At 42.1% G+C, this 17,068-nt stretch overlaps 1 protein-coding gene across 3 annotated transcripts in view; it reads right to left on the bottom strand.

The window, feature by feature from the left end:
- The window catches only part of LHFPL3 (LHFPL tetraspan subfamily member 3), a 242,651-nt gene that overhangs the window by 28,060 nt on the left and 197,523 nt on the right, over positions 1-17,068 (bottom strand). The window contains exon 3 of one of the 3 annotated variants that reach the window (XM_069883558.1): positions 6,954-7,001. The exons of 1 other annotated variant lie outside the window; for it this stretch is intronic. In XM_069883558.1, coding sequence (XP_069739659.1) covers positions 6,985-7,001 — 17 coding nt within the window. In that variant the 3' untranslated portion in view covers positions 6,954-6,984. The remainder of the gene's footprint in view (positions 1-6,953; positions 7,002-17,068) is intronic. One more of the 3 variants, XM_069849729.1, reaches the window with a different exon arrangement.

Here is a 17,068-nt window from a genome sequence, read left to right as displayed (position 1 = left end):
GGTGACATCTAGTCATCGAGGGGTGGAGGCACAATCTCATATTTGTGTATATTTATTTTCATTGTTATCATTATTGTTAGCATTTCATTAAAGCTGTAGTTTTAATTAGAATTTCAACCCGTAAGTTCTTTTTCCTCTCATTTCCCTCTCCACTTTCCCTGCAGGGTGTGTGTGGGGAAGGGATTTTGGAAGCTCAGCTTCAGCTTTAGCTGCTGGATTTGGCCGGGTGGTGCTAAATCATGAGAGAAGGGATGCAGAAGAGATGAGGAATGCAAGGAGAAGCAAGGCTGCCTGAAAAGCTATCTGATATCCTGATTTTTAATCTGGAGTAGCCCTCATGTACACATACTCTTATTCTGTTCAGAAATGTTGCATGGGCAGCATTGGAGGATTTTTGCTATTTGCCCCTGAAGTTTAGCAGGTTGGAAATGTTCATGTGCAGATCCACCCACTGTGCGACAAACTTGGCCCAATCTGTGTTGCGTGTCGATCCCATGAGTATGTGCTTGGGAAGTATTACAATCAGAGGTCGCAGTGGTCATGAACGTGCCGGCATCTGGGAGAATCTCCCTGTTTCTCTGCTGCCTTAACATGAGTCCCTTTCCCACATATCTGGGCAGAATCAAATTTTACAAATCAAAGGGATTATGTGATGGATATTGCATCTACGATTGATTTTAAGTATCTACGTACATCTGATCTCAACGAAAGACCACTTGACCCTCTGATCTTTGTGTGACTGGGTTTGTCATGTCCTTGAGTCAGGCATCTAAAATCTGTCATAAAGGGATTATATGATATTCACACTCCCCACAGAGATACACTATTGAGAGAGAGATATAATGATTTACATGAAATCATTACTTATCCTTCCAGTAAGTTCTGTCCTGATTTAGTAACATATTCCATTTGCAGACCATATTGTGTCCGGCAAGTCTGCTTTACAACAATAGGGCAAACAAATTAAACAGATTTTTGATACACTTTTATCAATGATACTGTCCTTTGATTTACTTCTTGAGTTCTCCTCTGGCATGAACTGAGTGGAAGCAATATCTTCTCCCCCTCAAAGCTGATCTGAGCTCAAACACCTCTGAGAATGTATAAGCTCTGCCTTCAGAGCTGGTTTCAGGCATTCTGGAGAATGACTGCCCTCTCCTTAACATATAATAGGCTGAAGATGGCTGTATATCTTCATTTCAGTGAAACTGCCTTTTTTCTGCATTTCACTGGCATCCAAATGGTGATGCTCTCTGTGTCCTGAGCCAATACCAAAATGAAAAAAAAACCTGCTGCTTTTTCTTGCTGATTGACAAAGGAAGCTACAGATGTACAAATTCTCCTTGCCTTTAACCACCCTTCCCTCTCTAGTGAGGACCAAAATTAACAACCAATTGCATTTGCCAGCAGGGAAAGATTCTTTCATTTAGCAATTTTTGTAACTGTGTCACAAAGGTTAGAGATTGAAATAACTTATTAATTATACTTTACACCACTCCAAGTCCATTGAAGATGGTTCTCTACAGCAGGTGGTATGGTTTCCAGTGCACATTTAGATATGAAACAGAAATACGGAATGGGAAAAGAACTGGTTCCATGGGCATCAGTGTAAAGTCTTTTTTTGTCTCTACTCTTTCAGGATATCTTTTTTTTTTTTTTAAATGCTGTAATTATGAAGATGAGCACTTGAGGTCTCATGGTGCTAACATGGCTGTCAATAGGACTATGAAAGGGAAATATACATCAAGAAATAAGAAAACACTCTTAAAGGCAAACATGTTAAATGACTGGAAAATCCAAAATAGCCGTTCATCAGGAGGTCAGGTAAAGCAGTGTGTGCAATGGCATCAGACAGTTCTAACACAACTCATGCATAATAACTTGCCAGATTAACACATTGCTAGGGTGCTATTGGTCTGTCTAAGTTTCTGCCTGTTAAATTCTCTGGCAGTTTGAATCCAGAGAAGGGATATCACTTGCAGCCGTTACAAAGGAGGGCAATGATATACAGCAAATGTAACCCTTCAGACAGTGGATAACTTCTGATCCTCTGAGTATGTTTGAGGAGTCGTTCAGCCCTGGTTCCCAATACTGTGGTTCCCATGGGACTGGTAGCATCTACCCAACAGAGGAGTCTCCGTGGTATGGTACGGAAGACTTCAGGTTGCAGACACCAGCATGGCCAAGCTGTCTTCCCCATTGAGTGTGGGAGAGGGACCCTGCTCTTTTCTATGAAAAACCACAAGATCTTTGTCCTGCTTCAGATTTTGATGGTCTGCCTGGTGTTCATTTGCCATAGGATAAGGTTGGCATTTTGGAGACTCAACACTGGAAAGCTGGCCAGCCCTAACGAAGCATTATAACTGCGCTCTTCTGAAGGAAGGAAAGCTTGAGGTCAGCTGAGCTTGTCAAAGTCTTCAACAAAGACCCTGCAGTTTTCACATGCTGGGAAGTCGGATAGTATTTGGGCAAGGGAGACATTGGTATTCCACTGGGCGGATTTTGCTTTCCCAGCTGTCCCATGGGCTTTCAGGAGCAGGTCGGTCTGTGGCCCTCAGCCAACATAGCACTTAGATGGATGCACACCCCTCAGTCCATAGATCATCCTGCTGAACTTGTTAGAGCTCCTTACGCACTTCCAGGAAAAGATGTGCTTTGCTGGACTGGGTTCAGCACCCCTCTCATGTCCTCATTTGCATAAAGCCCTTTCACATCTCTTGAGGCCATATTTATATCCTGTATGAGCTACGGACACTGCCTGGAGCTGCACTGCTTGTTTGTGTCATAACCACACTTTTGAAAACAAATTAGTAGAACATCCTTTTGCTTAAACCTAAAAAGCATCAGAAAACCTATGAGCATCAGAAAAAGGAGAGCCATGCCTATGCACTGTTCTGGTGATAAACACATGTTTAGTCCCTGAATAATAAACTTTGGACTCAGAGTTGGCAATGCTGGAGCAGATCAGCACACGGCTGAAAACAGGAGGTGGGAGCTGAGGAGGACGTGGTGTGTTACTCCATTTGTAAATGGATGGATCCCAGAGCTCCAAAGGTGGCACTGCAACAGCAGCTTGAGCGCTCATGGGTCAAGGGGAAATGTTGGGGTAGAAGACCTAGCGGAGGTGACAGAGGCCAGCGTAAGTATCTAGCAGCAAAGGACTGCCAGGGATTCAGGCATGAGACAAAGAAATGTGTTGCTCAGGGCATGCCTGTATCTGTGGTGCAGAGAATATCTTAACATAGAGAACTGAGCAGTAGGCAAATAGGCCAGACAAAGATCATTTCAGAGAACATTAACTAGTGTGTAATGCTGCTGTGGAGCAGATGAAGTGGCAGGCGGTAGCATTGTTGACAGATTCACGGCTATCCAGGGTAATTTAGGGGAGCTTTGCCCCTGCCTGGGAAATGCAGAGGTTGTGCTAAATCCCAAGGCATGTGGAGAGATGCCACTGGAAATCAGTCTACTACTCTGACATGATCAGATGTGCATGCTGAACTTTGAATGAAATTGTAGGAGACCATTTTGATCAATGATGACAGCCTGTGAATAATTTTCTGAGGATTTAACCTTCATGTGAGGGATAAAACTGCACTGTAGATTGTGAGAAAATCTATTCCCACAGTTTGCTCAGAATGACATAACTGGAGAAAGTAACTGTTTTGCAGGAGTTGGTGAAGGATAGGTGCTTTAAGGCTCAAGGAGGAAGCCAGGCAAGACTACAGTGTTTGTAGAGGAACAGATAACAGCACAATCCAGTGGGATAGGATGGCTGGCTCTATGGACACTGCTGGAGTTGGCTAAGTATTTATTACTGGCCTTTTCTTAAGATAACAGGCAAAAACAGTGTGTGGCAGATTTAGGCACTTGTGTGTATATGTGCAAGTGGGAGATGATAACATTCAACAGTCTGCAGCAGTCCTTTAGGTCTGTCCTCTCTTATTCGCAAATTTGTGTCCTCATGTCAGCCACTTACATGTGCCTGTAATTTAGAACAGTGATTCAATTTTATGGCTGAGGCTGTTAATATAATTTAAAGTAACAGAATAATACAAAAACACAGCAGGAGATGACTTCAGGAGGTCGCACAGAGCACTTGTTGTCCTAAGGCAGGCTAATTGCACCAATGTCACTTCTGATGTGTTTGAGTAATTTGTCCCTGAGGCTCTCCAACACTGGAAGCTCACAATACCCTTAGGGAATTTTTTCTTCTTCATCACTCTTCCCACTACTGAAAAGGCTCTGGAAACTTTGTTCATCATATCTAATTGGAATATTTCTTTCTGGAATTTAAAACATAGTTGCAGGTGCTATTATCAACGTATGGGTACTGAAATCCTAAAAGACTCACTCTCATTTATGAACGGCTCCCTCACACTCGTAAAATAAGGGAACTGAGTTTCAGACACCTTTGCCATGCAAGAGAAATCAGTGGGGAACCCAGGCTCCTTCCAGCGATGCTGGTCTGTCACTGAAACCAGAGGTGGCTGAGTAAGGAGGTCAGTGTGTTACACCTGGATTATACAGGTGAAAAGGCTGAAATGTTGTGTGACTCAGCAGTTCTCTGTCAGATTCAGATGGGGTAGCTGGTTGCAAAAATCCTGTAAATGGCATCAGAGAGTTGAGGAGAGGGAGACGGCAACCAGGGGAATTAGCCCAATTCAAAGAAACTGGACTTTGGGCTGAGAGTAGTTTAGGAGAAGAAAATGGGAACAAAAAAGCTTAACCCGGTGCTTTGGGAAAAGGGATTGTTTCCTGTCACAGTGGCTCAGTGCAGTAAGACTGAAAGGCAAGTTCAGGATCTTTAAGTGGCACTAGAGACAAATCTGTGGGTTGGCTCCTATCCAAAGTTGTCTGTGGGACGTCCATTTACCAAGCACAACAACTGTGGGTGGCTGTTGGCCGTTGTTTTCTTTTGCTGTGCAGCAAGGGGGAAGGTGGGTGTCCTGCCAGGGAGGGGAGGGGATTGGAAGTTCTGGGGTGGCTCAGCTCGGTGTGTGTGTTGTGGCTCAAGCTTCCCCAAGGAGGCACATTTGTTGAGGAACAAAGGAGCTGAGCTGAAGAAGGAGCATAGTGACTCTTTGGCAGGCAGGAACCGAGGTCTTCAGTGCTTGTGCCTCAGGACCTCAGTTGAGTCTCAGAGGCTCTGACTACCGGCAGGAACACATCAAGGAGATGGCTGGGAAATTATAAACGCATTACTGACTCCCTTTCTTTTCCGCAGCCCATCCCCAGCACTAAGCATATTTGAAAATACAGCTTCCAATCTTCTTTTGCAATGGTTTCAAAAAACAATCTTGCCTCTGTGGAGACTTATTTTGTCAGCCCTATTTTTCTCTAGCTCTGAGTTCACCAGTGACGTTAATTAAGACTTCCTTAGCCTTGTTAGCCTGGCATTTTCCTTTGTTACTGAGAAGAGGGAAGGTGACCTTGTTCACCAGGTGGATTTTCTCAGCTCTGACAGTCTAATCATTAATGTCTTGGGAACAGAGGTAAAGATCTTACATGGGAAACTTGAGAAGAGCTATAAAAATGTCACGTAGACAGCTGTCAGTGTCAGCTGGCATAGCTCCAATAATTCAAAAGTAGATATATTTCTGATAAGTCATCCTGTTCTCACACAACATATACTGTACCTCCACACACATTACACACATTGAGTGCAATGGAGTGAAATGATATCTCTGTGGCATGATAAGAAAATACAACACATCTATTTGTGTAGCTCAGTTGCAAGTGGCTGAACTGGGTATACTGAGAGTAATAACCAGCATTTGATAACCTCCATTATAATATCCAGAAAAGTGGAACAGTTACCAGTGCACTGATCTTAGGTGATCTGATTTCAAATGATAGCTTACAGCATAACGAAAGTTATTTTGGTGGCTTCACTCTACTCCCCAACTGTACAGTCATGAAATTGTAGAATTGACAACTGTAAGTAGGAAAGGACTTCTGGATGTCATGTATTCCGATTCTCTGCTCAGAGCAGGTCCAGCTAGTGCAGGTTGCTCAGGGTCATGTCCAGTCCAGTTCTGAGTATCTCCAAGGATGGAGATGACACTACCTCATTGGGCAAGCTGGTCAATATTTGACCATTATCATGACAAGACCCCACAGTGTGCTTAAAACAAGAGTGGCAACCCCAGGTGAACAGAAATCCAGGCAGGGAGTAACTGAGTTCTGCCTCTCAACCAGGCAGCACCAGAAGACGTGTGTGAGTAGTAGGTTTCAAGATGTTGTGATTGGTCTCACCTTCATAAACATTACATACACTAAGATTATATTACATACGCTAAGATTAAAAGAAATATATAAACACAGTAGAACATCGTATTTGTCCATAGTGATAGTAGTCTTTTTAAAGCAGAGTATTATGAAAACACAACATTTTAAATTCCATTGTGTCATCTGTCACATGAAGTAAGAGTCTGACCACAGAACAGTTGTCACGAAGCATTCACATTGCAACAGCACAGATGTGGACAGCAGAGCCATACGCAGCAGCCAGCTGCACTCATACCAGGCTTGGCTTAACTTCTAGAGAAGGCAAACTGAGAGCTGCTGCTTTCCACCGGCAAGCACAGAAGTGTTGATACTGTTCCTGACCCATTTGAATTGCACACTTGAACATCTCTACAGCAGGTTTTAAACAGCCATATCCAGTCGGGGCCTGATCCTTGAAGGTATTTCTGAATATTGCGTATGAACAACACACACATCTTGCAGATTTGCCACTAACAGCTGCCACAAGCTACTGAAAAATGCGGATTGTTAAGACTATACAAAACCAAAGCTGGGAATATAAATATGAAGCAAAATGCTTACATTTTGCTAAACATGCTGCCTAATATCAGAAACACGAGACAACAGCAGAAAGCCATGCAACGCATTTTGGCAGAAGCGCGCAGACATTTCACAGCTTGTCCCCTGGTTGCCATGCTCACACTTACATTGGTCTGTGTCATACTACCTTAACTTGTTTTAAGCATTTCCATCATCTGCGAGGTAGGGAGGGAAAAACAGAATAGTTAAGGTATAATCAAATGAGATCTTGCACATTGTAGTACAGTTTGTAAACAATCTCATTATTGGTTGTAGAGTGGAGGGTGTAAAAGTTTCAGGCTTCTGTCTCAGTTTATGCAGACAGGGAATTTTCTGAAATCCAGGTGAGTGATTCAATGGGTTACTAAGGAGGCAGATGAATAAACTAGAAATTAACAGAGGAGAAATAGTGACAGAATATAAATAAACACATACAGAAGCAAAGAATTTTTGTGTCTTACTGCATTTTTTGCTGTTGTGACAGAATGAAAACTCACTGTAACAACTTCTGATCAGCGGGCAATTTTGAACACTATGTTTATCTGGCTACTTAAAAAATATTTGAATAAAGACACAAAATTAAGGAAAAATATCCACAAATAATATCATATAATTAGAACAAACTATATCACTTAGTATGTACAGATCTACAGAAATCTTTCTTCTTGATGAGAAACTACAGTAATAAAAATAATACATCTAGAGCTTGTTGATATGTTGCTCATCAGTTTTGATTATATAACCAAAATCATGGGTCCTATCTGAAAGACCAACTTTACCAAATCCTTATATGCACAAACTCTCCTAATGGCTTAGATGCAGCCACACATTGTGCTTTTAATTATGTACCCACAGAAGCCCACTGCAGTGAGATCTTGTGTCTATGATGCCCTGAGAAAGCCCAGGGAAACCTGAAGAAGTTCTGGACCTCAGAGGCCTGTATCTTCGGTCACCAACTCATATAATTCATTGCGATTTTACAGCATTTTGCCTAAGTGTATAAACCTGTTGTCTCTGATGAGTACAGATACTAAAAGTAACCTACAGCTGAAGGATTTGTATTAAAAAAAAAATACGTACTTAAGCACGTATATATTACACTGCTGAACAGCTAAAAGTCTGTAACAAGCATGGAAGAAACAAGAATCTCTCCTGAGGGAGTGGCAGAGTGATCAATCGACCTAAACTTGTGTTTCTTGAGAGGAGCCTCAAAGGAGATGCTAAAACAGATTCAATTTTAGAGATTATCTTAAAAATTTCTTAACTAAGAACATAGACCAATGGTTCCACTATCATTTGAAAACTCTCTTGAAAAACATTTATGAACTTTAAAGTGGATTTGACGTATAAATCACAAGTAGCCAAAATAACATCAGAGTTATATTTTCTAGCTGGGTCTAATGCAGAAGAACCGTAAAATACAGCACAGAAACTAGACACAGTAGCTGGAAATATCTAAATGTATTGATTAAATGTCTGGCATGTCCCTGGTGAAAAAAATCAATATATTTAACTTTACTAAAGATTCACAGTAGACAGTAAGGGAAAAAAAAGTCTGTGTATGTGTGTATGTTTATGCATATATATATATTTAACAGAATTTGCTGGATTTCTATCTGTCTTGGAAGCTGTGGCTGCACACTTGTACTAAAGTGCCTCCACTGGCTTGTCTCTTACCATTATTTTGGCAGCGGTACATGCAACAAACAGTGGTGCGGAATTGAGAATAGTGGTACTGATTGAGTATTAAGACACAAAAAAATGCAGCGGCCTCATTTACAGTGCTGGAAAAAATGAGGTAAAATACCTTATTGAACAAGTGATATCAACAGTATTTTACGTTTTTGTCTCTACCTCATTTTGCTCTTTCTGCGTTGTGATAGCCAAGGATCAGGAATTTGTAGCAATGTAACTGTACTTGGCTCCCTGCCTCCTGCTGGCACATGCCAGTTAAGTGGAACTGATACTTTTTTGTGCAGATTAGGTGGCAGCCGTTATGATTCAGCATCATTACACCAATTGGGCACACTTGGGAAATATCCTACTAAAACTGAGACCCTATTCAAGCACCGATCAAGGCTCCCATCTTCTTTATGCTCTGCCTTTCCCCAGACAAGTCAACTTCCCCTCGGATCACGTGAGGATGTCCCTGCCCCCTCTGACATGACAGCCATGAAGCTGCCAACAGACATGGGACACGCAGTCCCACCCCTGGGAAACTGTGAAGAAGACATAGGGGAGCTTAAATGCCTATTGCTTATCCATGGGCCTTGGCTTAGGCTCGCCATCCCAGTGGAGATGAAGGCTTAGTTATCACTCAGCTAGGGTAAAACATACTTCAGTAGAGACAATCTCACTGCTCAGGTTTATTGCCCCAGGCAACGTCTCCTCTTGCAGGATACACTTTTGCCTTCCTCTTAGTTAGGTCAAGGACTGTTTCCCCTCCATACATACCTAAGTATCATGTAGACATAGTAGGAATAATTTTTGGCCCTTAACTGGTTAATAGCAATGTTTTTATTTCATCAGAAGTAAAACTCTTGTTCTTCCTTGAGTTCTTCCTTGGCTTCTTTCATTGAGGAATATACTTTTCACTAAGCCTTACTTTCTGTATCAATCTGTACTCAAAAATACACATACAAGACATGTTTCTATGCAAGTTAAGTGCATGTTGCTGGTGGCTGTCTCCTGAACAAGTCCAGTCATGGGAATGACCAAGCACTTCGTGGCAAACTGAGAACATGGATCCCCAACCTCTTTTCTTAGGTAAACCATGACAATGCACATGAGATACTGGCAGGCCTGGGGCCATCTGTGGATGTGCCCCCATCCATGTTTGACTTGGGATCAGGGGAGCATTTCTGAGGTCAATTGCCCATTTGGTGTGCTTGTCCCTGCAGGTAGAGGCAACTGTGGTGCCAAGTGGGAGCTCATCTGGAATAATGTCCTTTCTCCACCGTGCTGCTGGAACAGACAACGGACCCCCAGCACAAACCCTTTCACCTTGCTGTGCTGCTAATGTAGACATTGCCTGAGTGAATCTTGCTGACTTGGTCGATCCTGTTACAATCAATTCGATTTTTTGCACGAGCAAAGCTGGTAGATCTGTCCCTAAGTGGCATTTGTTCCACTATATTATTTGGAGTATAAATCAGCTGTTTGGGGCAGTGGTAACTGTTTCGTTTTCACTGAGAATTTAGGAAAAAAATATTAAGGTCAGTGAAGAAAGTACATATGTACAGAAAGTACAGTGGAATAAATGATATTAGCACTCATCTGGTTTTATTTAGATGTGTAGAGGAGCCCTGCTTTGGAGGTAGTTTAAAGAGATTCTTCCGTCTTTTGGGACCCTCGAATTTAAGGCTGCAGGAAGAAGTAATCAAGTCTGTTATAACCCCTTTCTTCTAAAATATCATATATATGGGTGAATTATGCTTTTGGTTACATAGTTGTAAATCTGCATATTACTGTTTGTACTCAGTGACAAAATATTCTTTTAGATTTTTTTATAGTTACAGTAAAATTCTCCATGATGAATATTGCAAGTAGTAATTTTCATCTAGAAATATTGATGACATCTTGCCTATGGCAATGAACAGGTTTTAGTACAACAGTAAAGCGTGCCCTGCATCCTTAATTAGTCTCCATTGATTAAACATGCAGATTATTTACAAAAAGCCTAATGCAATGGAGTGGAAAAATAACTAATGCAACAACTGTATTCCCAGGATCACATGCAATTCATCTTTACTAAGCTAGATGAGCCTCTACAATCTCAAGACATTTATGAAATAATAGGGAGAAAGTTTTAGGTTAAGCATATTTAGTATAAAAAAGTATTTGTTTAATTTGTTTCTTACGATGAAATTCTCCTATTCTTGAGGGAGAAGGAAAACGCTTGATGAGTTAAAGCCAGAGACATCTTGCAGTAAGATGTAAGCAGTTTTGTCAGATCACTAACAGAAACAATCTTTATGATGCTGAGATTTTGTAGTTTATGATTAAACATCACAGTCCAGTCCCTGTAACCTGTATTATCCTCACATGCCCTATTTTACACATCACAGCAATTAGTGAAGCAAACAGTATATATCTAGATATATATCTATATATCTGTCAGGAGCTGGTGATGTAGTGACTCAGCAAGGCATCATCAGAAGACATTTGCTAGTGCTAAGGCTTTGTACGCTGCTGTGGGGGCTAGACCTGTCAGATTAATACAAGGGGCTTTTTTTGTAACATCCAGAAAGTTTCTGCTGTACCTCAAACTGCATGAGCTGCTTATTTTAGATGACAGCAATTCATACATTTGTCTTGAACAATACTGTCTTTAGCGCTTTTGGGGTATGTACATCTCTAAAAATGAAACTTCCCTGTGAAGCATTTTTGTAGAAGTGCTTCCAAATTGAGATAACCAAAGACATTTTCATCAGGTGCTATAAATGTACCAGTGAATTCACAGCCCACACATCAAAGGTAAGTAGCAATTGTGGCGACAGGCTGCCTGGGTATCAGGAACTACTCTAAGCACGTAATTCGGAACAACCTGAATGTCGAGATTCGTTCCCTGCTCTCTTCTGCTGAGTTGGGGTTTGGCCCCAGGCAGTGTCGAGTGCTTCTTGAAAGAGATCGTGCTCTTCAGCAGATCTGGTCTTTTATTTATCATGTTCATTTTTTCTCCCATCAACAGAAATCTCACCCTCTTTCCTATCCACTCACCTGTTTTCATTCTTGAAAATAACTTGCCTCAAAGCTGTCACTTTCCCTGCAGGTGTTGATGCTAGATCACATGAATGTGACATACGCAGCTTGCCACTAGCAGAAGGGCTCTATTTTACTTTCTCTTGTCTGCCCTTAAATCTGTCCATGGTGTTTGGAGGGTTAGCCTGAGCCCGTGAGCTGCGAATTTCACCCTGACTTGTGTCTCCTTCCATGTCCCTGAGCTGATGATGGGGCAGACCCTGACTGCGAATGTGGAAGACACCCGTGAGATCCTAGCTGTGTCCCCAAGGTCAGAATCAAGGACTTCAAGCAACTCCTAGACTGATAATGGAAATTACCACTGAAGCCAGGTAATTTCAGCAAAGATGTCATCATTAACACTTGGCTTTCACAATGTGGTCTTACTGTGTATAAATCTCAGGCAGACATTGTCAAGGAGGTCACTGTTATTAACTCTAAAGGTACAGTTAAGTGACTTGGAAAAGGTGACACCAGAGCCAACAAAGGCACTGAAATAGAAGTGGGCTTTTCTGAGTCATGGTCTGACTGTCAGCCCTCCTCTCTGCTGCTGCCTGATACCACTGCAGCTGTCCTCCCTCCCTCCCTCCGATAGGCCGTTGCCCTTATGTGGTCCTATATCAGCTGCCCATCCTTGCTCACCAAAGTACTTACCAAAGTGCCTTAATTGGCATATGCTCCCAGGTCTCACTTGGCAAAATGTTGCTGCATCTGTACTTTTCTAAATGGGGATGGATTAATCACATGCTTAAAAGCTTTGCTGGATGGAGACCTGCTCTCTAGAGCCAGACCTACTGTCATTGCTGGAATCTGCAGGAAGGAGTAGAAAACATTTTTCTACTTCTCACTTGCTGGCTGGGAAAGAGAGGGTTGAGAGGAGCAGAGAAAGCACTGACTTGGTTTCTGCACAGAGCAGGCGGTGCATTGCTGTCAGCAAAGCAGGAATCAGAGGGTGAGGCTCTGAGCACCTGCCCAGATCCCGGAGCACCCTGGGGTGGCTGCTATTAGCAAGGCTGAGTTGTGAAATGTGTCACATCGTAGCAGTTCTGTCATACTTTTAATAAAAATATTTGGAGGAAAGATTTCCCTATTGACTTTGAAAGAAAGAAGCATCTAAAACTCCAACATTCTCTAGGCAGGTGGCTATTAATAGTAGTGGTAATACTGGTTGTATATTAGGATAACTACTAGTAATAATAATAATTGCCTGCATAAAAAAACATTGTTTGTTTTTTAGTAGGAATTGGTATTAGTAATAATAACACTTCCATTTAAGTAGCTCTTTGGTGTGCAAAACGTGATTCAGGGGTGCTGGTGCCTCTGTTACCTAAGCTTCAAAACATTCTTTAAACTATGGAATAAAAGCTGTTGTTAGTATGGAATCACATTGTGCCTGTTATTATAAGAACATAACATTGAACTCCCTATTTAAGAAAAAACCTTCTTGCATCTTTTCCTGTCTGAAGCTTATTTCCAACGTCTTCTTGGAGAAACAATGAAATTTGGACTTAATCTGTTTAATCACACCTCAGTTTTCATCTCTTTATGCTTTCATCGTCAATGCATGATTTTCAAAAGATCTGTTCCTGAAATTATTTCCCCCATCAAAAGGTTTGGTTTTGCTTCTGAGTTGTATGCCTTATATAGTAAACTTGCCTGTGGTATTAAGGACAAAGATCTCTTTGCTGCATCACTACCATCAACCAGGATTCCAATATTTATCACTATGACAGTTCAGTGAGGTCCATTTTAGTTTCTTTCCCTTTTAAGTTGCTGCTTTTGTTTTGTGTCTCCCTAGAGTCCCAGCATCACTCACAGCAGTGTAAGAGGAGGGTTCTCACCATGGCATCTGTAATAATCATTGAATATTTTTGGTTCTGTAGCAGAATAAAAAAAAAGATTTCTATCAACATTCTGAAATGCAGTCCTGAAAAATATAACTTCAGATCAGCAAAATGCACAATTTGAAGGGCATGCTAGAAAAGTAAAGTGTTCAGCTCCACTGACACCATGGTCAGGATAATATCACAATTTCAACTGCCTCCCTGCAATTTCGTCATCACTCTGCAAACCACCTCAATCTGAAGGATTTGCACATTGATGCTACTTCACTAATCTTACTGTTTTAGGTTAGAAAGTCCCAAGAATGTATGTCAGCTTTCTTGTATGCATTATTATTTTTGTATCTAAATCTTCCTTAAATATTGGGCAGACTCTTTTCATAGCTGAGTAGTCATTTCAGCAAGTAGGGTGGTTGATCTACAGTTTGTACTTTGTACACTTTCTGTAGTGAAGCATAAAATTGAAGGGCTTATGTCAAATTCATTCATACATGGACACGTTCAAGAACAAATTAATTTTAAAGCACTTAAAGGGTATATAATGTTTCTATGTCATGCTTTTCAAATCTATAATGTAATTTATAGCATAAAGTCTACTTTAGAAGAGAGCTGCAGTGGAACAGATAGCAGAGTGATTTCAATCTAAAATGTCCCAGTGTTACGCTCCCTCAGATATTTGCAATTCAGATCTGATAAGAATCATGAGTAATCAGTTTCTAAAGCAAAATTATGATACAAGGAAAAGCTCTCAGTATAATGTCCTCTTGCAAAACCAGGCTATTCTAGGACAAATTAAGTTTTCTAACCATCAGTATGCAGCACATTAGAAAAGGGGCCAGATTTGGATCTCAAATTAGTATAAATCAGGAATCACAGCTATGCAGGACCAGAATAAACTTATTTAGATGAATATTGGATAAATGCCATGTATAACTACAATACTAGGGCCATTGTAATTAACTTCAAGAGAGTTTCCATCACATGAGAACAGATGTCTACCATCTGACGTTACTGTTGTGGTCCTTCTCTGGATGGCAGAGCAGATACAGGGAACCTCTTCACAAGGTGAGTGCCTTCCCTGCACTATCTGAGAGTAGGTTCTTTGAACATCCCTCCAGGGCTTTGTGTTTCATAGGGCCACCAGCTTCTTTCTGGTTTTGGCAGCAGGAGTTGGGAACTACCAGCATTGCTCAGCACTTGCCCCTCACTGCACAGAGCCAGGGGACTCAGAAACCAGGCGGAAAATCATTCTTTGGTCACAGCCAAGGTCCTTCTCCACTTGCAACAATATCATGCCTGTAAATTCCCCTATGTTGAGCACTTATCATTAGCAAATGTGGTAGGCAATCATTAAAAATGTTCAAAGATAAGTGATGACCCAAATTCAACTCTGGGATGAGCAGCTACATCTCCCCTGAAATTGCGGGCTGGCGTGCATGGGAAGGAGTGCTGAGTCTAACAAGCTGACAGCCAGCTGGCGTGCCACAACAACTCCTGCACCCTTCTGGCATCCTTGTGTCTGCATTTTTTCAGGGGCATTCCTGCTCTCTCTGCAAGCAGCAATTTAATATACTAACAGTACAAGGAGTAAAATACACAGCAGTGACTGTGAACTGCTGCCGTACTCCGCTTCCCACTATTCATCCCACTTGACTCATGTATGGCACCCATATAGCTAACTTTGTAATGTGGACACACGTAGCACATTCCCTCATCTCCTTGGAAGAAACAAAGACATAATCAGAATTTAGAGTGAGTTCTAAAAGGTATGTAACTGAAAAGCAAATTGCAACATAAAGCATTCAGTGAAACTATAACCCAAGTGTCACCTGCTTGCAGAAGGGTGAAGGAAAAAAATCAAGACAACTGTCCCTACTCCTCGCATCAGAGAGAAGAAGCCCTAGTTTCAGTTCCTCCATGCAGTGAATTTTGAGATATTTATAAAAAGTGGAACAGCTTCTACAGCTCAGGGTGACAAAGTTCACCCCAGCACAGTTGGGCAGGAGACCAGCCAGCACAGCCCAGCCACAGCGACGGGGCAAAAACCTTGAGTGTGGGACAGCAGGATCATCCTTCAGCACAGACACACAGGTCAGGGGATCGATCACCCCTGGGCTGGATGGATGCGCACGCAGGATGGAAGAGCTGTGCCTTGTCCTTCTCTTCTGCTGAATGCTGCGATCAAAGAGACTCAAAAGTCTTTTTGAAAAGGTTAACCACTACCAGCCTCCTGCACCACTTTCTTCTCTACAGCTCCACAGCAGCCGTGTCACCAGCACATGTGAAGGGAGAAAAGTCCTTATTCCAGCAGGAAAGGGTGAAAAAGAAAGAACAAACAGCTTGAAATTCTGCATGAAAGAGGTGGGAGATTTCAAAAGAACCCAAAGAAAACTTGCACCTAGCTCAGTGAGAATGCCTTAGGTCTAGGCTTCACCTTTTTCTTTGCAGAAAGCAAGTTAGTGCTGCAAATGTAACAACTGCTTTAAACAAAGGGACTCCTAAAATTTGCTTTATCATCAGAAGGCAATGACTGGCAGCCACGAAGTGCAGGAAGCAGAGGGGGGCTGGAGGAGTCCTCCTGGCACAGCCCTGTTGCAGTCACTGACCTGCCGGCTGGGTTGTTTGCTGCGTGTTCTGCATACTCCTGCTTGCAGTTGCTAATAAACACCAATATTATTAGCAATTTGGTATGGAACCTTCTGTGACTTCTTCCTGGCTTAAGTTGCACTTTTTTTCTTTAAAGTTTCAACACAGCAGTTCAGCAGTTTTTGAGAACCTGTGTTGTTGCCTAAGGAGTTTCTAACTCTGAGAGGAAACAAAATTCATCATTTTCTCTGTGGCTGTCTCAGTAGCACTCAAATATTAAATAAATGGTATTTGGACGGAGTTTTTCTGAAGTTTGATTGTGGAAATCAGTCATAAAGACACTGACAACTAAATATCAGAGTAGTCCTACCCCACCATCACCAGTTCAGCGCGCTGTGCGGCTCTTTGTGCCCGGTGGGCTATATACACAAAGTGGTTGCAGTGTTATGCCATGATGCTGTACCTCCCAGCTTTCAGGGATCTAGCCCATCCCAAGCATTCACAAAGCAGGATGAAACAGGCACCTTGCAGCATGAGGGGACAGATGGGTTCATCAGCTTGGGAACCAGGATAGCCAATACACTGCAGAAGGACCATCTATGCTAGATGATAGAAAGCATAAAGGCTAGGATGTATTTGAAATGCAAGCCTGCTGAGCTCTGCACAAGATGCAGAGGAAATATTCAGCTTTTTCTGGGTGGTGGAGAGCTGCTTCTAACTAAGAACATTTCTGTGGACCCCTGTGGTTTCCTACCCTTTTATTCCAGGAAGGCAGCTGTTGTTTGTCCTCCCTTCTACCATGTTAAATCTTGCCAGGTGGCTATCACAATGAAAAGTCTACTGTGACCTCTCACAGCTCTCCTAGAGGCCTCTGAAGGGCCAGGAGGGGACAAAGCTCTGGTCTCTAGCTGTGCTACTCCTTCCTAGCCAAGGCTGCCTCCTTTGGCCACGTGTATCTTCAGATTTGTAGTGTGATGACTGGGATTTCAGGCAGGCTGGAACACTTCCTAGAGATCACCAAGTCTCCCTTTGATGCCTAAAGGAAAATCTCCTAGATCCTCCCTCTGTGTGGGTAA

This window comes from Phaenicophaeus curvirostris, chromosome 1, assembly GCF_032191515.1.
Source record: "Phaenicophaeus curvirostris isolate KB17595 chromosome 1, BPBGC_Pcur_1.0, whole genome shotgun sequence".
Lineage (NCBI taxonomy): Eukaryota > Metazoa > Chordata > Aves > Cuculiformes > Cuculidae > Phaenicophaeus > Phaenicophaeus curvirostris.
The sequence above is the reverse complement of the archived record's forward strand: the minus strand, read 5'-3'. Positions and strand labels throughout refer to the sequence as shown.